Below are 25,038 nucleotides of genomic sequence, written 5' to 3' on the forward strand. Positions count from 1 at the left end.
TTCCCCTGGTACTGTTGTTATCGGGTCATATTTTAATTTTCTTTAATACCAAAACGTAATGCAGATAAAGTCAAACTAAAGGGTATTCATTAGATAACTATTAGATCTAGGGCATGTATTATCTATCAATAGACCTACAAAGAGATTAGACTCTAAACACACTTGCAGTACTTCGTATCACAACATGGGAAACACCTTGTTTGTGTTATTTTCTCCATGGAGATATGTCACGTGCAACCACGCCTGGTCATGTGATGTCTCTAAAAATAAATACCTCCGCGTCATCTAGCCCCACACAAAAAAAAAATGTATTCAGGCTACACTTAAAACTTTCTCTTTTTTTTTTTTACATCTTAAATTAATAAATATACAATAAAGAAGTATTATAATTCAAGTGTTTATATATATATATTTTTTTTTATTAGTATTCATCTCAAATCAAGATTTTGTTTAGATAATGTATTTCACAGTTTCAAAGAAGAATCTCAGTAATAAATTAAAAAGGAAGGGAAGTAACTGCTGTTTTTCCTAAAAGAGCTGAACCGGTTTTAGTTTTTTCCCCTGGAGAAACGCTAAACGTTATTTGTAATTTGTCAAAAGTTGACAGCAGTGTTTCTTTGTGTTGACAGGATGTTAATGGGGGGGGGGGGGGCGACTTCACAGTGCTTACATAGAGTTTCTAGCTTGGCTTAAGGGTTCACTGGTGAAACGTTGAAAACCCCTGGTTTACAACATCTAAGCTTATCTGCTATTGTTCGTATCATACTGAAGTTGATCTGAAATTGTCAAGAAAGAAAACATAGGGAAGCTGAGCCCCTGATAGATATTTCAATATATGCAAAATGCTTACATAAGTGATTTAAAAAATTAGATTTTTCGCTTTCAGAAAAGAAAAAAGTAGCCGTTGCACCAGAACTTTGAATGGACTATTATGATGTCGGATTTTCACTATGTTTTCTAGTTTACGAGATCTAAACGGGACGGACGGACGAACAGACATTCTACACAAAATAATAGTGTATTTTCCTTTTCGGGGGCCGCTAAAAAAGTAATAAATTGACAGAAAAGTAAGAAATGAAAAAAAAAAGATGAATTTAGTAAAAAGTAACGTTTCCTTTTCAGACCTTGCGATGTATATGGGCAGATGGTGTAAAGGTCATCTGTTTTTGTGGTCCACAGTTAAAGAGGGTGTCATGTGGTCAGCACACGCGACCAACCGCCTGTAGAGCTTGGTTGACTCAGAGGCGCCTTAAAGATTCCTAAATTCAAACTCCCAGTCTTCATCGAGATTCTAACCCTGGACCCCAAGATCCGAATTTAAACTTAAGAAAAAAAAAACATTGATAAATCAAAAAGAAAGAAAAACAGAAAGAAAAAAGAAGTAAGTAAAAAAAAGTAAGTAAAAAAGAAGTAAGTAAAAAAGAATATGTAAGTAAAAAAGAAGTAAGTAAAAAAGAATATGTAAGTAAAAAAGAAGTAAGTAAAAAAAAAAGTAAGTAAAAAAAAAAGTAAGTAAAAAAGAAGTAAGTAAAAAAGAAGTGTAAGTCATTTGATATGTAAAAAAAAAAGTCTTTAGATAATGATACACTCCTGTAAACATACACTCTACATCTATTGTGTTAGTTGCACTTTATGGCCTGTATCAACCAGCTCGTCCTCTACCAGTCTCATTACATTTCCAGTCTATCAAATGTAGCGTTAGTCAAAACTAATCATCGCCCGTTTTCTCAATCATCTTAAAGCCGGTCCAACAACAATAGTCGCATTCACTCGTCAAAAAGTCATTTCATTCTATTCCACACTTTCCTGCAAGACACGTCTCACAGTCCGATCTTTTTCATTGTTCTGTCTTTCTGCCAGCCCGAAATGAAATTCATAAAGCGCAATCGATGTCTGGACGTGCATACTTGGCGAGGACTAGTCGAGGGTGTTTGTTAAAGATCGTCGCCTAACAGTCAGAATGTAGATCTAATACTGATCGCTTCTTAATAAAAGCGTGTCGGGGAAAAAATGTAATGAAAAATATATATACATATACTCATTACATTCAAGTCAAAGTAAAGTGTAAATGACATGGAAAAACAAGGAATAACAATGGGAATAACATATGAATGTACTTTACCGACAAGCCTAGCTAATATTACTTTTAAAAAAGTACTTTTTATTTTGTTTATAGTTTGATTTTTAAATTAATTCTACGATGCATAAAAAAAAAAAAAAAAACGTATTCTGTGAACCGGATGCATCAAAAAAAAAAGCGTTCTGTTTATGGTTTCGCCTCCATTTTATGGAGCTCTCCAATAGGAAAGTTTTGTTCAGCTTGACAAGGCTGGTAACACAGGACAGGGTTTGCCGTCTACGTGTAGGATGTAGTTATCTTCCCTTTTGAAGAAACATTTGCAGTTTAAATGATAAGAAGATAAGATGAAAATCTGATCCTAAATTTAATTTCACATGAATTTATTTCTCTTCACGACGTCTTTGTTTCAACCGAGATCTGAGCTGTAGCTGGACAAAAACCACAAAACTGCTGCACAAATAAAACAGGATGCAATATACATGTTAGGAAAACTGTTTGTGGATTGTATGGACGCGGGCGCAAATAGAAAAATGACTGACTAATAAATTATGCTATGTCATGCTTGGGCGTATTCCTTTGCGAACTTTACTTTAACAGAAGAACTTCATTTATTTTTTTTATTTTTATTTATAAGTAAATCATTCATTTGTTTGTTTTGATTATTTATTCGTTGTTTTTTTGTTTGTTTGTTGTTTTTTGTTTGTTGATACTTTGTGTAAATTAGGACGAGACCCATCTTTATAGAAGGGACGTGGCAGCGAGCTACTAGTCTAAACTGACCACAGATTGCGACGTCGAAGGTCAGTGTTCAAGTCTTCTATAACGCTTGGTCTCGATTACAGTCGGATTTAATACTCTTGAACTATGCACTGCGTCTTAATATTACCAGTAATAGCCAACCTTCAAATTAACAAGGAATAGATGAGATCTAGATGTACTTTGGCTTGGCTACGTTCGTAGAATACCAGTAGGTCGACTTGCACAGGACATTCTGTATGGCGATCTTATAGAAGGTAGGAGTGCCGCTGGTTGCCCACTTTTACGGTATACTGATGTATGCAAATGCGATTGAAGCTCTTCAAAATTGACACTAGCAGCTGGGAAAAAGTGGCACTGGATAAATCCACATTGAGAGAGATAATAAAGGAAGGGTCACGGATTGCAGATGCCATACACAACAGAAGCAGAAAGAAGGGTGAAAATGCAACAGCGCCCTGGTGATTACATATGTCCAATCTGCGTATCAAGGATTGGCCTTTTTAGTCACACAAGAAGTTGCAAAGGGAAAAGATCGTCTCTCGAGACGTAAAATACCACAGAAAGAAATGAAACATTTTACAAGAAGAAATGGGTAAAAATGTATCTAATTTTCGTATTTAAAAAAATATATATAAAAATAAAAATTAGAAAAAACATTTCTAAAGAGAATAACTCCATATTTACAGCTATATATCTAAATACTGTAAGCATTATCTCGCCTTTTATATCATCAAAATTAATTAATTACCATATTTAATAAACTATCTAGTTAATATTTTTTATTAACCATTCGGTTCAATTTTGTATGGATTTATGTGTTGTCTTCGACAATAAATAAATGTGCAAAATTTCAACTTCATCTGAGAACAGGAAGTATGAGAAATAACGTTTACAAACTTTGTATCAGACAGACAGAAAGTTGTTTTAAGCGTTTTAAACATATAAAATAACTTATAATAGTTCTCCTTTATTTTGCAAGTATTTCAAATACATGACAAGGGAAGCCCTAACCTGGAGCCCTCAAGGAAAAAGAAGGAAAGAAAAGCCCATAAATGCAAGGCGCCGCGGTTGGTAAGCAGATGGCAAGCAGATGGGAAATGAAAAACCCAAGATTGGTGGCAAAACCTCAAGAAAGGAAGTCCCAGCTTTGGTTGTTGTAGGTCTGTAAGTTATTTAACTCTTTCAACTAAAAGTCTCGTGAGAAAAGAAAAACCTAAGGGCTGAATAGTTCACAGACGTAGAGACAGAGTTATCGCTACATAAAGCACAATAGCAACGAACCAGAACAATCCTATACCGTTATATTCTTGTAGCCTTTTCTGACTAATTGATTGTGGAGAAAATCTTCACGTATTGGCAGTACAATGCGTTTTTCTTCTTGGTTCCATCAAGAAATCTTCAAATAAGGTAAACTCCTCTTTGTTTCTAGTTTTCATATTTTCTAGTGCACATTTTCCTAAATTAGGCCTTCTTATTTGTAATCTAAAAGTTCCTCTAGTATAATCTTATAATTTAATATGTAGAAACAAGTTTTTTTCTAAATGTTTAAATATCACCTCTTTCGTCCCAATCAAGTTAGTTAAAGAAGAAAAACCAATTATTTAATTAATTAGTGGTGATAAATACATTTTGTTTTATTTAGAAATGGGGTATAAATGTTGCGGGTTGAGCAATATGGCTATAATTGTGCTGTTCTTTCCCTTATATTACCTTTATTTTTTATATTTTGCTTCTTTATTTACATTATTTTCGACAAGGATTTTCATTTTGTGTAAATCCCGAAATATAAATAAATAAATTCACTTTTATTGAGTAGAGATTAAAAGTTATTATTGTTCTATAAGTTTGGAATGTAGTTTCAACAATATCCTCATTACGTAATGTCAAAGACGGCCATCTGAGATTGAAATTTCGGACCATAGTAGAAGCATGTCTTCAATCATCTTTCTTTGGTACATAACGTTGGCTAGCATCACTGTTCTTTATACAGGTAAGTGAGATGAACTAGGATTTACTTTAATTTCTACAGCTAGCTCTGAATTTCATCATTGTCAAAAGCCGGAAGTAGATAAGAACATACATGTCAAAAAACGGAAGTAGATAAGAACATACATGTCAAAAACGGAAGTAATAGATTTATCGTTTGCAGCTAAAATTGGGAACACAGTATGGCTAGATGGCTAAGTTAATAGAACGTATTTCTAACAACGCAAATGTTGTGGGTTCGATCCCCATCTTGCAATTTTTTTTCTCTCTTTATTTTTCAATGACAAACAAAATATGAAATGTTATTTTACTACATCCCCAGTTTTAAAATTAAATTTGAATTTAAAAAAAAAAGATTTTTCTAAACCAATGTCTACTGGTCTACTGGTGAGACAAAAGATGTCTGCTTTCTCTTTGGCGTCATTTTACGGTTATAGTCAGCTCGCTCGTGAACGCATTCGCTCCGGTTCGGATGAGTTAATCCAAGGGCCCTCAACCTGTGGGTCACGACCCTTCGGGGGTCGAATGACGATATACCGGAGGTAGTCTAAGACCATGGAAAACATGATTTTTTTTTCTGACGTACCTTTGCCCCTTCCAAAAGTCTATTCTCAGTCAAAGATGAAGGTGTTCCTGAGACAGAAAGAGTTTGAGCTTATTAATAGCGATAAAGCAAAAATGGTTACTCTTTATTGTCAGTAACTGAAATCTAGATTTAATGTAGCAGTCATAACCTGACTTGTCTTTTTAATTTTCAATAATATATTTTTGCGATACACGGGTTTTCCAGACTATACATAATAATTATTCACAATTGGATTACATTTTATACTTTTAGCAAAAGCACAGTTTTTTTATGTTTATGAACGAAAATATTTTTCCTGTTGGGATCGCCACATTATTGTGAATAGTAAAAGGGGGATGCCGAGGTAAAAAAAATTGAGAACCTCTGATTTAATCGAAGGACATGCACATCATAGTGTAAAAAAAAATTAAGGGTAAAACTCGTACATGACGTCAATAAATAAAATACTATCGAAATCGTTTTCCTACTATTTTTCTAGCCCGTCCCTTAGAGCTAACAATTATTGGCCTAATGACATTCTTAGTTTTGTTGCTGTTTGTTGTTCTGTTGTTGTTTTATGTCTTAATAATATAAGATTGATTTCTGTTGGTTTATTCGTCCACAATCTTATCCTGTCTTAGCTGCAAGTTGCTCGTTCCCGAAAGATCTTCGCGGCCAGTGGATCCGTAGCAGAGATGACGCACTCGTCGTATTCTCTGACACTCAGCTGACAGGGCTAAACATCCGGTGGAACTCTCAACGCCTAAATTCTTTTGACTGCTACTCAAACACTGGAGAAAATTATATCATGTACGTCTGTGGTTTTATGTGTTTCGATTTACCAGTGGCGCCACTATGTTGGTGTAAGGGGTGCAAACCGCACGAAAAGACACCTTTCAAGAGCTAACGTTAAAAAGTTTAAAAGTTACTTTTTTAAATTGAAGCTTAGCTAAATACCTGGATATGCTTTTTATGTTAAATGTTTTAAATATTTTTTATTAGGGAAAAAATGCATTTGGCATGGGGGGATGGAGGATGGGATAGTACCAGTGGCGTAGCTACCAATGTGCGGGTGGTGCGGGCCGCACAGGGCACCAAGTGGAGAGGGGCACCAAAATTCCCCCAGTGTGTATTAATTTCCTATTTCCGTGAGCGTTTCAGTAAAAACGACTAATTGTATGGACACGAACAAACATAAAAACTGTATTTTAAACATGAACTTATGATTTATAAACTAGTCATGTCGATATTTTGTTTCATCTCCATGACTATTTCTTCAATACAATGTAAGCTATAGAACAGTTTGAATCTAATTTACTAGATTTATTTCGGACACACGGTACATGTTGTTACTACACTGATCAATGCTCTGTAATATAAAGAAGAAGAAGAAGACAGACCAACCTTTTTTTACTTCATTGTTTAGTCCACTGGTTTAATCTAGATATAGAGTTTACAAATATATTACTAAACTCTAGCTCTAAACAATTGTCTTAGTTTATTCATTTCTTTATGATTCTTTATAGTTTAATTTTGGAAATAATTATATTGTAATGTCAATATTTTTAAATAAGCTAACCTTTGATTTCTACGAGTTTTGTTTTTTAACTAACTAGTTAATTGTAATACTGTAACGTAAACAAAATGATGAACAGTGTTCAAGACAGACTAGTCTGGCTAGCGCCTCAAAACCATTTTAAGCTCAGACAGAGAAATCGGCATCTCTGATTGAATTGGCTGACGGCTTGGATCAAAGAGTGACTTGGAGTTAGTAAAATTACTATCAAAATACGATCCACTCTTGAGGGAGCATGTGCTTCGAACTAAGCTTTGTTCCAGACCAAATACATTCTTGTCTCCACAAATACAAAATAAATTTATGACAATTTTGGGGGATCACGTTAAAAAACAAATCATACAGCAAGTAAAACAAGCCAAATATTTATATATGACTTTTGACAGTACACATGATATCTCAAAGTTGGATCAAACTTCCCAAATTTTACGGTACTTTGTCATGGATAATGACGGGATGCAGGTTCGTGAGTCTTTTATTGACTTCATCGACACAAAGGACAAGCATGCTGCTGGAATCGCTGAGATGATTCTAGAGAAACTGCGTTCGAATGGCTTAGACATAATGGACTGCAGGGTTCAAGGCTATGATAATGCTGCGGTCATGAAAGGTCAAAACTACGGTGTCCAAAAACGTATTCTAGAAGTAAATCCCAAAGCACTATTCATTGCCTGCTTAAATCATTCTCTTAATTTAGCAGGAATTCGAGCTGCTGAAGCTGAAGTCAATTCGATAACAATATTTGGTACACTTTTCTCAACTTCAACACACCGCTGGGATATCCTCATCAAAATAACTGGAACTAGTTGAGACCAGCTGGAGCGCCAGAGGAGAAGCCGTCAAGATGTTAGGGATAAATTTTTTAAAATTATAGAAACTCTGGAGAGATTAACTAGCAGAGATGAACATTCATCGACTAGATCTGAAGCAGATGGATTATTAGTTGCTATTCAGTCTTTTAATTTTCTCACCTATCTTGGATTTTGTGCTCCTGTATTAACTGGAATTAATGATGCGCAAGTCTACCTTCAAAAACAAGGATTGTCTATTCGAGACTGCTCACTCAAACTAAAAACATTAGAGACATTTTTAATTAGTAATCGAGAGGACATCGCTGAAGCCAGCATTACCTTTGCCTAAAGCGTGTGTTCATATCTGAGAATCAGTACAGAACCTCAAAAACGTGTTGGCTATAAAAAAAAAAGAAGCCTGGTGAGAAAAGTGACGACTCTGTACTTACACACAAAGAAGAGCTACGAAGGGAAATTTATTCTACCTTGGACAGGATTGTTCAAGAAATAATCACCCGATTCGAGCAACTTCATGATGTAGCAGATAGGTATGAATTTTTGTCGCCTTCCCAGCTATTAAATCCTCAGGTCGAAATCAATCTCGATAGTACTCCTAGCGACATTGATAAAAACGAATTTCTGCTGGAGCGAAAGGGGCTTCAACTGTTTGTCACAATTGATCAGAAGCCTCCGAACTTCCAAAACAAGGACCTGTTGAGCTCTTGAAATTTATAAAAAAATTTCAGCTAGATGATTCAGTCCCGAATATTGTCATCATGATTCGCATATTTTTTACTATTGCGGTAAGCGTCGCTACATGCGAGAAAAGTTTTTCCAAACTGAAACTGATCAAGAATTACTTGCGATCAACGATGACAAATTTACGACTCACTAATTTAACCATTTTGTTCATTGAACAAGAGCTGGTGGAAAAAAGTGATTTCGATAAAATTATTGATACTTTTGCCAGCAAGAAAGCTCGTAAAATTCACTTGTAGTATGTTTATGTAAAAGTGATTTTTTGAATTAACAATATTTGATTAATGAATACATATTATTTTGAACAAAAAAGTAAGGTTTTACAATGTTATTATTTAGTTAGCTTTTTTTTTGGGGGGGGGGGGGCATCAAGATGAGGTACCGCACCAGGCATCATAAACTCTAACTACGCCACTGGATAGTACCGTTTACTAACCGCCCCGGGTGACACTAACTTTAGCGACGTCTCTGTGTAATACTGTTAGATCATGCATCTATTTTGCTGAATGGTTGTTTGTTGCAGATCTTCGTAATACATGAAACAAAATTCAATGTTGCCAACTAAAAACAGCCTGGAAATTGTGATAATCTGGTGCTAAAATGTGCATAAATACTATGGTTAAAAAATTGTTATTAAAAATATAGCTTATCAAGAATTTCTTAAATCTGTACACAATACAACGAATATTTCCAAAAAGATACTTATTTTGCTTTAAATGAAAATTTCCACACACAAAAATGTAAGAGAAATGTCATCTGAAAGCAGAAGGTATATATAGTTCGTTCATCGTGGTTCGATGGTGGCCACTTTTATCAACAAGGAGGCTGAGGGCTTTACACTGGGTTTTGAGTCGACTGATGAGATCTATGTGAACCCCATAATGTTTGGCTGCATACTGGGTGCAGGTTATTCTAGCTGGAGCTAGTGTCGTTGGCCTTGTTTGTTTTTCTCTGTCACTTTTCTTCTGCTAGTGCTGTTCTCTTGTCCTCTGCAAATTGTGCGCCATGATGCTCTGTCAAGTGCTTCTGTCTCCCAGGTGGCTGGGTCTATGCTGAACGTCTTCAGAGAAGCTTTGAGGGTGTCCGTAAAGCGTTTTCCTTGTCCACCTTGTGAGTGCTTTCCTTCCCTTAATTGGCCATACAGGAGTTGTTTAGCGATGCTGTGGTCTTCTATTCTGCCAATGTGGCCTACCCTTCGCAGCAGGGCCTACATCAGGATTGTGTGGATACTTTGCAGGCCCTCTCTTAGAAGGACTTCAGTATCAGACATTTTCCGTGGCAAAATGCAAAACTACAAAAGGCCACAAAAAGCTGGCTAGAAGAGAACTAGAAATGTTCTTGGCTAAATTTTTAAAGACGTTTTTTTTTTTTACTTGTTGAATATTAAAAGCGTTTCCCTGTTACAATAAACACGTTAAGCATTCATACATACTTGATTCTAGATAAATTCAGTACAAATATACATTTAGTTCAAGAGAAAAACTAAATCATTATTTAATCAGGTTTCCACAAGCAATGTCACACACAACAATTTACTACAAGTTTTTCGTATGGCTGTGTGGCGAATTGGCCGAGTTGTAAAGTGCTTGGCTTCGAAACCGAGGGATTTCAAGTTCTAATCAAGGGTGAAAAATTGGATTTCGAATATCCGGGTACTTCGGAAACCCTTGAGACAACTAACTTTGATGGCTACCTAACATAGTGGAAATAAAAGTGAGTTGGCCGTTCAGCTGGTCACATGACATCCTCGTTAATAGTTGGGCATAGAAACAAACAGATTTACATTTACACCATCTGCCAGCATAAAGTAACATAATGCCGATTTTATTGACATTATCCATGTTCTGATACCTCCGCTTATCGTTCTGTGACAAAGTATTTGGGTCGCTGTTGGGTCTTACAGAAAAACAAAAACGTACAATCTTAACTCTACTTTGAAATCGAGGACAATGTATTATTGCCTAAGTTTTAGTACACATTTCATTATTTTACAATAAATTTGAGTTTTTATTTTCGCACTAAACCAGCAGTTAGCGGAATATCAATGAAATCATGTGACACTTTTATTTTGTGTTCACTTTCAGAAACAGTACCTATATATCATTACTTGGTGACATGAACTACTTTGTATGCTGGAGATTTGTGAAAGTCACATCACTAGCCTATATAATGTTTGAAGTGTCTGGTAAGTTCAGAAACAAAACAAGTAAAGAGTTAAATTAGAATAAACTTGACAAGCTAATGTCTTTACAAAATGATTGATTGGTTTTAGGGATTAATAAATTCCCTAAATACAAATCAATGTCCACAGACCTTATAAACAGCACTGGGTTTGATGCTAATGTCAGAGGCTATGTACAACCAAATGATACGCCTCTGGACGCAAGCAAAGTCTGCACTAAGTCAACCTATTTCACTACTTTAGCCAAACAAGGTAAACCTTTAAAATTATTTTATTTTGTGGTCGAGGGAAAGTGCACGTGTCTGCGAACCCGAGTGTTTTGGGGATTTCTTAACTCGAATAGTTTTCAGACAATAAATAAAGAAATGCGAAGGTGGCTGGTCATTGCATTGGCCACACATTCTAAATAACAGTAGTCGAAAACGTAACTGAGATTTACATTGTGGTACCACACTACGTCAGGTAAGGCACATTCCTCGTCCCATATGCTAGGACAAATTTGTACAAACACTCCTTCTTCCCTAGTGCTATTAGAGCATGGAATGGGTTGCCTGAGCTAGCCAGGAAAACCAGTGACTTGGCAGAATTTAAGTCATTGGTTAATATGCATTGCTAAATGCATGACGCGTAGGACGTAATCATCTTCTTTTTTGAAGTAACGTCTGTATTATATAAGGTAGATTTTGAAGGAAATGCTAAAACACAATTGCTGTAATAGTCACATGATAATTTTATTTTTTTTCTGTAATATGTCACATTTTCGGTAACACAAAATATTAAACTCTGTGTAATTGTTATAATGAAATTGAGAGTTTGATATGTAGCGAACGCCTTAGAAGGTAAATTATTCACCCAATATCCTATTGCATGCCGGTAGATAAATGTTTATTGGAAGAAAAAACCCAGAATGTTTTTTTTATTGAAATAAAATATTTTAATCCATCAATTAGAAAATCGTGAAAAGATTAAACACATGCTATTTATCAAGCAGTAGTAATATACTCTATAATTTAATTCAATAATAGATTCACTAAAGAAATTTTGACATTAAGCTTAAAACTTATGAATTGAATTGACCTAGATAGAAGCTTTCTCCTCTATTTATAGGTTCCCCAACTCTAAAATCGAAGGTTCTTTAATTTTTATAGGAAACCAATTATCTCCCTTTACATTAGTTACTAGTAGGCCTATAGTGTTGAGTCGGTGTGTTGACCTATTTCTGTGTTTGTCCTCAGGGGTGGCTGCTGCTGATGTGGCCGCCACATGTCCACCCCAGCTAAACGCCAGCTTCACATACTCCCTGTGTTCCACGACAGAGCTTAGCTTCTGCCAAGATGACAAGTACGGAGTCGCCGACTATGGAAGCTGCTCAACGCAAATCTTTTATTCAGGTTGGGAAACATTCATCGCTATCGTATCCTTTAATTTTCTGCAACAGCCACTGTAGAGACTTGTGTTTCATTAATGTAGCTTAAAGCGTAACTTAGGCTTGCCAAATTTTTGTCCACTTTTCGTATTGGTGAAGAGTTGTAACCCATAATTTCCCAGAATTTTGATTTGCCTCATTCACTAAACGCAGGTTAAAATATATTCGTTTACTACGTTTATTTCTTACTGTTTGCGGTGCAGTGGCAGTGGCGTAGTTAGGATATGTTGGGGGGGGGGCAGTTGCGTAGTTAGGATATGTTGGGGGGGGGCAGTGGCGTAGTTAGGATATGTTGGGGGGGGGGGCAGTGGCGTAGTTAGGATATGTTGGGGTGGGGGCAGTGGTGTAGTTAGGATATGTTGGGGGGGGGGGGCAGTGGCGTAGTTAGGATATGTTAGGGGAGGGGCAGTGGCGTAGTTAGGATATGTTGGGGGAGGGGCAGTGGCGTAGTTAGGATATGTTGGGGGAGGGGCAGTGGTGTAGTTAGGATATGTTGGGGGGGCAGTGGCGTAGTTAGGATATGTTGGGGGAGGGGCAGTGGCGTAGTTAGGATATGTTGGGGGGGGGGGCGGTGGCATAGTTAGGATATGTTGGGGGTCAGTGGCGTAGCAACCATGGCGCAAAGGGTTCATTGCGCCCGGGCCCACGACCACTAGGGGCCCAAAAGGGGTTATGAAGAGAATGCGTTGACATACGAGTTTAAATGCATCTCATTATCACATTAGTTTAATTAAATCATGTTCATTGGTCTTAAATTATATTTCTGGTGTCCGAGCAAAATAACAAATCCATGTAAATCTTATTACTGTAGTATGTAATCTATTAAAGGAAGATAACTCTTAAATTGTCAGTACAAGCGTTTCATTTAAATCTGACATGATTTTTTATTTCATAATAATAGCACTAATTTCTTGCAAACCTACGCATTGTGGAAAGTGATCTAGATCTATATGATGCATAATATTTGCTTTTGCTTTGGTCCAAGTGTTATTTATCTCTTTTGTATTACAATGCCTATTGACTAGTTAAAATACTTAAATTAATTGTATGAGTTAACAGTAGATATATGTTTCTTATAATGCTAGACAGCCGTAACAGGTTAACCATATGCACATTTCGTTAGATCGACTACATGAAATCTTATCTTAATATAGTAATACACGAATAGCCCACATTTAGACAGTATGTCTTCCAAATAGTGGAAGTATCAAACATTTGTTCATGGAAACCGAGCGAGAGATCACAATCGACTTTTTACTCAGTAGATTGAGCATTCATTTCTTGACAAAGTTGCTTTAAAAACCATCGTCCTCTAACTAGACGAAGCTGATGTAAAATATGACCATTGCGCTGTGAGAAGTCTTGAAGTTCCCAGACCCATGACGACCAATACACATTAAGAATTTCTGAAGATTCAGCATGTGACTCGGAGTCCCGAAGTGTAGTGACGCAGTGGGACAGAGGAATGACGTGATAGAATAAGAGCTGGTGGTTCTTCTGTCTCTGCTTGTGGAGCCAGGAGCAGGGACAAGAAAGTAAATACTACTGGCCAACACTCCAAGACCAAATGCCGACCACGTCCTCCAAAACTGCTCTCTTTACCAAGAGGCCCATATAAGACATTGGCCCCAAATCACCCCAATAGAAAGAAAACTATATGGAGAGCTCCCTGATTTGGAAACCACTGCGCAGTTCATCTCATGTATTGGTCTAGTCATATGAACACTCCAACATAACAGTGAGAACGATGAAGAAGAAGACTATGGCTAGGGCTTGTAGGAAGATGTATAGGGAATAGACTGCTAATTAAAACGACGGATAGAGAGACAAGACGATCATCCCCATGTGTAAATAAACATCAGTTGAAGTCTTCACAGGTTTTATCAAGTATGTTAGAGTTAATTGTTGTGTCCCTTGGATGTGTTCGGACTCGCATTAGACTTAGTGAAGTAGTGTAAGGCAACACACACAGTCCAAGACAGGACAAGACAGGACAGATCCAAAGCTATTAGGACATTGTTCTCCTTTACCCCGTGAGAAACAGGTGTACCCTGTGTACTGTCTGGAGTAGAAGTTTGTTCTCATTGACATTTATCTCATTAGGGTACAGTAGAGCCAAGTTTGGGAACAGTCACACTTTAAGAGTGGGCCCAACTTCGCATTCCTGAACCGAGCCCACGGGTACCTTGCTACGCCACTGTTGGGGGGGGGGGAGGGGTAAGGATATCACTTACTAATGTTACCATACGGTAATTAACTATTCATTAATATATTCAATTTAAGTGTTTTTGTAAAAAAAAAAATAGTTGCTTTAAATATGCATTGATTTTCACTTAGGAAACAAAATGGGAATGATGAGATTAATTATACTTTATAAGTCCAATACTTAGTTTTAAATAATGTAAACATAAAATGAAGTTTGAAGCTTTTAGTGCTGAAGCAAATGAGTAAACATGGCCTGTAACATATTGTTACGGTGCGTGTGTGTGTGTGTGTGTGTTTCTATGGTAACGATATGAAGAGGTTTGCGATTGGCTATGAATGAAGCAACATAGATTGAATATTGTCGTCACTTGGTGTTAGTTAGGGGAGACAACTCCAGAACGTGAGACTGAAAGGTGGTGTTATTGTAGTGAGTTAGATTTGGTTAAAGAATATTATTACTAAATTCTACTACAGTTATTTCTTCTCATTTCAACTTGGTTTTGTATATACTATAATCAAAATGTTCTATTTAGTTTTGTTCACAAAAGGAAGATATTCCAGTTATTTGAAGTTTTATTAGTCATTAGTATTACGCCTACAACAGTTTAGTTTTCTACCGTCAGTTTTGTGCTACAATTCAACGACCGGTAACAACACATATAATAATAGCAGCACTGAGGTACCAAGGTAACTAACAGTTGACGGTGAAGAATATAGGGCGGAACATAAGCCCCAAGGAAAACTCGAATCACTGATCCGACCCTGCGCTATTGCCATGTTTACTTCTAGTTTGTTTCAGCGCTAAAAGTTTAGTTACTACCACAAATATATTGATGTCGTCCTATGTTACCGTAAGAGGGCGGTGAATGTTATTTAATATGGGGTCTTTGTGTTATTTCAAAAATAAAAAGTATATAATAAATACAATATAAAATATATCCAAATATTTTGTTTTATTCTTAAAAATTTGAAGATTAAAATATGAATTTCTACTCGGATTTCTGTTTAATGCGAATCTGTATAGCTGGTATACATAAAATTAGCTGTCAGTCAATTTGTTGTGTGGTTGAAGAATAGAAGGGATGAAAATGGGTTTTCGCACCGGCTGACACAAGTCCTAGTGACTCCACTGATAATTTGTTGTAGTATAAAATGGAACTAGATTCTTTCTTATTAAAAAATGGATTCTGAAAATGTCTAAATGTTTACCGAGTATGATATTAATATATATGTATGTCTATTGACATTTCAGTCACCGGCACATTTGCTTGTATGGGCTTTGTACCTCTTGATCAAGACATCTATATCAACTTCTTCTCCAGTGGCAGAGTCATTTGCTTTGTATGTAGAACTGCATCGTTTTATTCGTGATAAGACTAATAATAAAATGTATTAAATAAAACTTAAAAGAAATGAATAAAGAATGAGAAACTGCTGTAGCGAAGGATGTTCCAATACATATATTATACTTTTAAGGAGATAACTTTTTTGAGCACTCGCATCCAATCTCAGCATTCTGTAGATTGGTCAATGCACCTTAGCAAAGATGCCAAACTCATTCCGGCCATGGAGCGGCCTTAGGCATATGCTAATTAAGTAGCCGCCTAAGGCCTCCGAATTGTAGAGGGCCTCGCATAAGACAAAACAAAAATTAGAAAAATAAACAGTGAAACTTGAATAATGATCTCAAACATAGCTAAGCTCTATTTTTCAATTTCTTCTAGATTAGCTCTAAGTTCTTACCATGACTCAAGGTTTATTTAAAAGGTTTAGATTCTCCTGTTGGACTTGTTGAAAATGTCGAGACGAACAAAAAGAGGATGTATTTATAACAAGTAGTCAAGAAATTAGCTAATTGGCAAGAAAAAGTCATGAAAACTGTCATGGAAGATGCGGGTTCATTGATACCAAGGCACGTCAGCATATCAACTTCAATTGGAAAGATCTAGGCTTATGGTCATCTTCTATTAACAAAAAAGAACGTGTCAAAAACATATTGATTGATTTTTTATATAGATACAGATATGTTTGTAATAAATTAATTTATTTTACTTTTTCGTAGTATATTTTTAAATTTTCATTTGGGAGCCACCGAATTCACATCGCTTAGGGCCAGCCCTACTTGGGGACATACAATTTGCAGTAATCGTAGGGCTCAATGTAACTAATTTTTAAAGCTACATTATGCATTGCGGGCAGATGTTTCAAGAGGCCGGATAGCACGACTTTAGTGGCCGGAAATGGCTGATAGGCCGTATGTTGGACATCACTGCATTATAGGAACATGGGAGATTCCCTGTGGTGCTGGGGGGGGGGGGGGGGGGCAAAAAAGGGCTGAAGGGGGAGCAAATCAACAAAACTGGCCTAGGAAATATTGAAGGTCTTATAAGAGTCTTCGCCACAGCTTTGTGTGGACGTAAGCACTGTTGATTTTGACAATGTCCGCGCACACAATTTTGAAGCCTGCAACTTTCAATAGTACTTCTTAAATAACAATATAAATCTTCATGAAAGTCTCAACAGTCTGGAATTAGATAATAGGGAAATACTAGAAAGTTAATTTAGTTGTTAAAATATTAATTTAATAAAGTGGTTAGAGTAATAATAACAATCCGTGATTGAGCGTGATGTTGAAAAGCACTTTTCTCTTCTTGAATTTGTTTCCAATAGTTAAGAACGGGTCTTTACTGAAAAACTATATTTGCTATATTTGTATAAGTGGGAAGCGTGGTAGAGAGAATAAGTACGCTTGAACTTGGCTGGCTTGGCTACCTATGAAGGGGGCTCGATGTTCGACACCCGACTCGCCCAAAGGCAGCTTGAAAAACCCTCTCCCAGATATCCCCTTCCCCCAACTGGTCTACAAATGAGGTTGGTTCATAGCGCTCTGAACATGCTGTAAGCATGAAAGTAGCGCTATATAAAAGCTATTATTATTATTATTATTATTATATTTTTAGTCTGCCATTAATGTCATACTTTCTCTATATCCTTTCAGAAAATACCAGACAAAGTGACCGGTACTTTCAGCGGCGTCTACTACAACGGTGACTGCAGCACCGTGGTTACTGGCGTCCCTACCAGCATAACCTTAACAAAGAAAAATCAGTGCGGCGCCATGAGTACTACCATAACTACGACCAGCGCCACAACATCTAAGCAGACTACTTTATCAGAGGCGTCTACCGTTGATGATACTACAGAAATTCTCGGTAGGTGAAACGGCGTAGAAAGATTATAGGCCTAATGATTATAGGTTAAAAATATGTATAAACCTATAATGTGAATGATATGGATATTTATAACTGATAAAAGGAGGCGCGGTGGCTGAGCGGTAAAGCGCTTGGCTTCTGAACTGGGGGTCCCGGGTTCGAATCCTGGTGAAGACTGCGATTTTTATTTCGGGATCCTTTGGCGCCTCTGAGTCCACCCAGCTCTAATGGGTACCTGACATTAGTTGGGGAAAGGTAAAGGCGGTTGGTCGTTGTGCTGGCCACATGACACCCTCGTTAACCGTAGGCCACAGAATCAGATGACCTTTACATCATCTGCCCTATAGACCACAAGGTCTGAAAGGGGAACTTTACTTTTTTTTATAACTGATAAAAGATGTTTTAAGAGACCAAACCTGTGTATACTTATAGACTTCCACTCTAAACCCAGGATTACCTCCGATTAGTGTTGTTTTTGTGCTCTCTCATTTCCTTTCTCTCTCACCCTCTCTCTCATTCTCTATCTCTCTTTCTTTCTCATCCTCCCTTCTACTCTATTTATTTTATATAGTAACAGAAAATTCATTTTACATTTGATCTGCTATTTTTAATTAGTCGACTTGTCTTAGTCAAATGTATCTTTTAGTCTTTTCCTGTTCAGCATACTACGGGGTGTTTTTGGCTAGGGTGCATTCATTTCTGAAGAAACATGTCAATTAAAACAAAAACTTATTCATGTATTTATATCAAAGAGATATAGCCAATACATCAATATTTTACAAGCCATTTGAACTCATGTTTTTCGTTGTTCTCGGGGGTATGGCAGTTTTCAAACTGGAATGGCACACGATTTTCCCATTTACATATTAGTCTACAGTTTAAATTACAGGCACAATGTAGGTCTATTTTACAAATGATTAAAAACATCCATTTCATTCTCTTGGGTCTGTATTTTAGATAGTACCATGATTATTGACTTTCTGAAGTACTTGATTTACATTTAGGCAATATAGTTTATGGTTCCCACTTGCCTTGAGGACCCAAAAAAAAATTGTTTTGAATAAAAAAGGAATAAATTGCGTTATGTTGATTTCAAAACGTCCCCAGTGGTGTTAAAGGGAAATAAGTCAAATGTAAATAACCCAAATGTAATTTAACGAGTTGTCGAACTTACATTTGCCATATACCAATACAAATACTTTTAATACACAAGGTCAGGTTGAGTCTAATAAACAGGTCAAAGTGAAATAAATTACTGTTTGTTTTCCCAATCAGTGACAAGAGTGGAGGAGTCCAAGGGTGTCGACTCTGCGACAGTTGGGGTAGCAGTTGGTCTAAGTGTGGGGCTATTTGCCCTCGTTCTCGTGGCCCTTCTGCTATTTCTTGTAATCTGGAGGCAGAAGCTTGTCGTCAAAGTCTCAGGTATAGTTTGTATCTTTGGAATATTTCATTCCACTTTTACGTATTGATTGTCATTGTGCATTTTCCTCCTGTCCTGACCCATGGTTCCTTTTCATGTCGGTAGGTTCGGCAAGGTTGTCATTGCCGGAAGTGGTAATGGATATAAGCACTCCACTACCTATAAAATGCTTCCTAATAGCGTGCGTCTCAAATAGCCTCTGACAACCATGTGTGGCTCAGATATTTTAGTCAGGCGGAACTGTTCTCACTAACTGGAGAAGGGGTGAAGGCGAGTAACTGGCACATAAGCCGCCCTAAGTCAATAAGCTTCGGGCAGAAGGGGATCGTTACCGTTGGCTGGTTACCCGCCTTGGAGAAGGAAAACTCTGAATTCAAACCTCAGCTGCCTTGCAGCTAGACCCAATCATAGTAAAGGCTTCGGGAGTCAATCCTGAAGAAAAATCAGAAGCTGGCCATCCTTTGGCAATTTACAGCACAGTACCACAAGCTGGCAGAGCCTGCGACGCCGCTGACTCAAAACTGTATCGACACTTGCCGTTCCTTTGGATACATCAGAGGCGTGGAGAGGAGGGAACTGATGTGTGGGCGAATTCGCTTCGACCACAGCTAATGCCCAGGCATTCCTTTCGTCATCCATGAGATGATCTATAGACGCTACGCGATAGAGGGAGGCATTATCATGTCGGTAATTTAAGTAGGATCACGTCCATCCCTCCCTTTAGTCTGATTCTGTAATGTATCTGAAATTTTACGGCTTACATTTGTTTGGCTTCTTTAACATTTGCTATTGTTGGGGCTTATCTGTTAAGTTTTCTTTTCGCGTTGAGCCTACCTTATGGCCGCTGCTAGCGCTAAAGACCATCCAATAAACTGTAGTTTTTATTATTATATTGAATACATTTATAAACTGTATATGCTAATGAATATTAACTTTTAAAAATTACTTTTATAGTGCGCGTCTTTCTTGCCATAAGCATGCTAGGTGCAGCTATAGTCCAAACTCTTTTGTGGACGATTGGTCTAAGGGGGGTGTCTGGGGGAAGGTTCCCATTCTGCCTTTGGGCACTTGGGAAACATAAATCAGCTTTAATTAGACCAATAGTCATAGTAGCCTGAACACTGAGCTGTGACGTAGCGATGAGCTATTGGTCTTCACTGCACACAGTTTGCAATGTCACAGGTCAGTGTTCAGACCGTAAGATTGTCAAAAGAGTTGAGCCGAAGGCTCTTCGAGCTCTAGGTTTGCAGGCCTGCTTAAACTCTGTCTGCTCTGTCTGGAAGAGATCCAAGCCAATGTCTATATAAGATATTGATATATCCAATGTGTCTGACACTCCTGGCGCATGGACTATAATACATGGTCGAAGGCCGATCACACCGGGAACCCCCGCCATCTTCCTATGTTTTAGCAATCTAACCGTGCAGGAATCTCCACTAGTGTTACGGTCCCTTGACGAACGGTGCATGGATTATCGACAGGGACTTTGAATCTCTCTTTCAACTCCACACCGTGCAATGGGAAAGCTCTCGCATTCCCTTGGACACTCTCACAGGAGTTTTATTTTGCTATTCATTTAGTCTAATCTAATTACTTCGTCACGTAATATTTTCCACCCGAGTGCCACGTTGAGGCAGAATAGCGTACCCAGGAGTGTTCAGACCTACTAAGACTATTGGTCTCGACCTTAGTCGGGATTCGAACTTGATCTCTTTTATAGGTAGCCAAACGGTTTTTCCCTTTCTGTCACTCGCTCTACTATTTTGTAATATATTACAATAGAATTTTTAGATATTTTTTAATGTAAAATCGTTCTTCATTTGAACAGACTCGTTTACAGAGCCGAAAATTCAAAATAACAACAAAGATGACAATGTGGCAGTCAGCGTCATTGATTCAGGAATAAAGAAACTAGACCTAGGAAATCAAGACCAGAAAATGGGTCGCGAACAAGTCAATGTCAAGGACGCCAACCGTGGATTGAATTCCGACAATGGCAAGTTTACAGACAGAGGGCAACTCGAAGTTGGCAACACTGAGCAAGCAAATATTGGTTGTGACAATAACCAAGCCCCGACTGACTCCAACGTCTTTGTCGTAGATAGTAGTCAGTCAGGTCACAGCCGATTCGAAACGAATGGTGTCGTTGTCAAGGACGCTTATGCAATGAAAGATGGCGTCAAGGATATCCCGCCATACAAAGTTGATGTGAAAGATAAAAAGAAAGATGCCAAAGACGGCATTACAAAAAAGAAAGGAAACAAAAAATTCCAGTCCAAAGGGAAAGGAAGAAACACTAAGTAGTATAGTGGAAAAAAACAAAAAACAATATAAGGGTCTCCTAATGTAGAATTGTTAAATACAGCCATATATGGACAGTAGCGTAGCTAGGGTGAAGGAAGGGGGGGGGTTCAAATTTGAAAATCCCCGATGGCCCCCCACTTGAGAGGGAAAGCGCAAATGCGTGTCTGAAATTTGTTTTTAGATTAAATATTAAATATTACGCCATTATCTCATGTCATGATGTCGAATGTCAAAATGTAGGTTAAGGGGTCAATGCCCCCCGGGCCCCAAATACCTAGCTATGCCACTAATCTGTAGCCTGGGCGGACTGGCTAAGTTCATATCACTGACTTACAAAAAATTAAAGCAAACTACTGTCATTTGACGTTTAAGTCGACTAAAAAAGAAAAAAAAAGCATTGCAGACATTAATCAATTTTCAACCTGTCTCTGAGCTCCAAAGGTTAATTAATTTCAGATTTAGAATTTTTCCTACAATTTTTATAAGAAGAATAGCAGTATGTCTATATTGCATTGTAGACACCTTTAAAAAAATTCATTTTATAAATATACGGGCCCAGTGCCGCCAGTGGGCTATGTCCGAATCGACTATAAGGCCGGCGTCGAAAGTAGCCCTATCGGTTGGAATTGAAGTATAGCCCGTAAAAGATTTCATAATATTTTCTTAGAAATGGAGCCCACAGAAAGCCTCGACTTTATAACACATTTATAAACTTATTTTTTACAGACTTCTAATAATTGCCAATACATTTTACGTAATAATTGAAAAGACTTTATCAGTGGGCCTATACGTCTTGCTTGTGGTGAGCTAAATCAGTAATACATAGAGTCTACTTAGTGACTAATAACTCATGGCCTCTGAGGTCATAGTTACGACCCTATTATGCTATGAGCAAAGTAAGTAGGGTTATAATAAAATCATTGAACTTGATTAAGGTAAACCCCAGCATGCATAAGTTCAATTCCCCATTCATTATCAAATATTACAAATTAGGAAGACAAGCACGCGTGGGTTTCGATCACTATCAGGTCACACAATCCCTCACCGATATGGACAGCCAGTCTGGTATGTAGGACTGTTGTAATGTTTCTAATCTGTGCCTCGTTTTACTATATAACGGAATGTCTATAGCAGCGGGGCTCGGCCTTTTTCAACATGTGTGGGGCGAAATAACGTCTCTACATTTGTGTCACTGGCCGCCTCACCGCCTAAAGTCGAGTCCAATGAAGTTAGTACCGGTACTATGGGGCTTCTTTGTGCTCTCTGAACCGAATATGACCTCGGGCCGTAAGTCAGTATAGATAAACATTTAGATTCATATTTTACACTTTATTTCTCCCACTTCCTATTCGCTGATCAAATTGTAAATTTTCCACAATTATTCATTGTCGTTGACAGCAAACGAATCAATGTAAAAAAATTTTAAAGAAAATTTACTAAGCTAAGGGGAAATAAGCCATATATATACACTAACACTGCAGAACTGCATGATTTCTTTTGGCAAATGGTAAGGCTTATGTTCAATGTTTGGGTCATAAACTTTATTTCTCACTGATACTTAGAGGTGCGGCGGCTGAGCGGTAAAGCACTTGGCTTCCGAACCGGGGAGCGGGGTTCGAATCCTAATGACTGAGATCTTTAATTTAAGGATTTTTGGGCGTCTCTGAGTCCACCAGCTCTAATGGGTACCTGACATTAGTTAGAAAAAAGTAAATGCGGTTGGTCGTTGTGCTGGCCACATGACACCCTCGTTAACCGTAAGCCACAGATACAGATGACCCTAAAGACCACAAGGTCTGAAAGGGTATTTGAATATTTTTTTTTTTGTCACTTAAAGATTATATTAATTATAGAGACTATATGTATTTATCAATTATTCTTAATTACAATTTTCACAAAAAGACTATTTAATGTTTTAATCTTTGTCTCGGTGGTTACATCAGTGGTCGAAAATAGTTGTAAGAGCTGAAGTCTAAAAAGGCGAAAATAATTTAGCTCAGAAGGCGGTATGAGGTAAAGGGGAGATCCACACCTAACGCGCTAGTGTTACACCACCAAAATCTTGGGCTAATTTTGTAGTGAGATGGCTGCCTGGTCGTGCGGTTTGCGCGCTGGACTGTCGTTCAGATTTATCGATGGCCCAGGGTTCAAACCCTGCCCGCTCCCATCCCCCGTCGTCCTGCGGGAGGTTTGGACTAGGAAGTAATTATCTTCAACTCTGAAGGAACATCCGAAACATGTAAAACATTTTACAAACAAACATTTTTACCCTAAAATTATTTTCAACTTGTTAGGGCCTTTTGGGTTTTCTAGTTTTTTTTTGTTTTTTTTTTAACTATATACATGTAACCTATAAGTAATTAAACAGCTCAGAGTCTGGCACTTTGACCATCTATCGAGGCTTGATAACTCATGTTCCGATTCAGACTTGAGTAACTTTTTTTTTAAATTGCTTTTGAAAAAAACAAGGAAATCCACCCCCATATATCTGGTACCTCCTTCCCATAAGTACCTGTACGCATAAATTTAAATATTAAAAAACAACAACATTGAGTTGGTCGTTCATGTTATTCATTACTTGTGTTGCAGTGAGTAAAAGTGTGACTGACTTGCAGGGTCCGGCTACGAGTTTATAAGTCAGTTTATATTTAACACGAACTTTTTTTTTCCCTGGCTAACTAAATAACAAACGAAACAATCCTTTTCCTTTATGAAGCTAATGGCTTTTTGGAGAGTAATTACTTTGTTCTTGATAAAAAAAAAATATTTTTACCCAGAAAAAGTCTGGTTACCGTACGCCAAGGTATAAAGCCAATGTGTACCGGTTCGTAAAAATTCTAATTTAGTGTTTCTAATTTGGAAACATTACAAGACAGCACCAGTAGTCTAGCATCGAATACTGGACCTAGTTAGAGACAGTACGGTATAGAATACTTTAGTTTAGCCAAACGGATTATTGTACACAAGTTGGTGCCGCTAATTGTTCCAGAACGTCTTTTCTTCCCCCCCCCCTACCCCCCCCCAAGATTTACACAAACTAATTTATAGGAAACTTGAGCCGTTTACGAAATCCGTGTCCACCCAGTGTCCGTCCATCAATGAAGAGCTAATAGGAGAAATTGACAGGAAATTGCGACCTTAAGGCACCTTGCAGCAGTGTTTCACCCTGGGAGGAGCCTGCGGACGCAGCTGGTCCCAAACTGTATCGATTTATAGCTAATTCCTAATCATGCATCATTTATAAGAGGATTCATAGACGCTTCGCGCAAGAAGGAGGTCTCTTTATAACTAAGTTCTGAGCTCCTTTAGTCCCGTGTTTATTCTCACCAGTGACTTATTTTCGAGGGCAATGCCGTTGTCTTGGCTGCAACACCTTAAGGGAAGAGAGATTTAGTTTGGTATGTCTACAGTAAAAGCGTTGTGTAGTCTAATATTTAATACTTTTTAAAAAATTATTATCTAACTGTGTGAACGACTAGAATCTAAATCACTGAAGAGGTATAGCTCGTGAAACCGCTTATGAACTACCGGTAGATAGGACCGGATTTACCTATAAGCAATCCTAGAAATATTTAGGACTGACATATATTATGTGGATGACAATGGGCCCCAAAGGAGCCTTATTCTTCAAATAGCTTAGGGCATTATTAAGTCTAAATAGGGCACTGAATATCACAGGTCAAATTTATGGAGCGCTTTTAGATAGAATTCTAATACAGACTTACAAACAGGCTGTGATATTTTCAACAAAATAATGAAAATGAAACATAAAA

General features: G+C 37.5%; 1 protein-coding gene across 1 annotated transcript; it reads left to right on the forward strand.

Moving 5' to 3' along the window:
- The first annotated feature begins 4,057 nt into the window (after positions 1-4,057).
- Positions 4,058-21,843, forward strand: LOC129927711 (uncharacterized). The gene is made up of 10 exons (XM_056038046.1): positions 4,058-4,246; positions 4,684-4,829; positions 6,032-6,200; positions 10,601-10,701; positions 10,828-10,950; positions 11,934-12,089; positions 15,582-15,670; positions 17,328-17,541; positions 18,817-18,963; positions 20,790-21,843. The coding sequence occupies exons 2-10, from the start codon at positions 4,769-4,771 to the stop codon at positions 21,263-21,265; spliced, it is 1,536 nt and encodes a 511-aa protein (XP_055894021.1). The 5' UTR covers positions 4,058-4,246; positions 4,684-4,768; the 3' UTR covers positions 21,266-21,843.
- Positions 21,844-25,038: the final 3,195 nt, after the last annotated feature.

This window comes from Biomphalaria glabrata, chromosome 8 (genome assembly GCF_947242115.1).
Source record: "Biomphalaria glabrata chromosome 8, xgBioGlab47.1, whole genome shotgun sequence".
NCBI lineage: Eukaryota > Metazoa > Mollusca > Gastropoda > Planorbidae > Biomphalaria > Biomphalaria glabrata.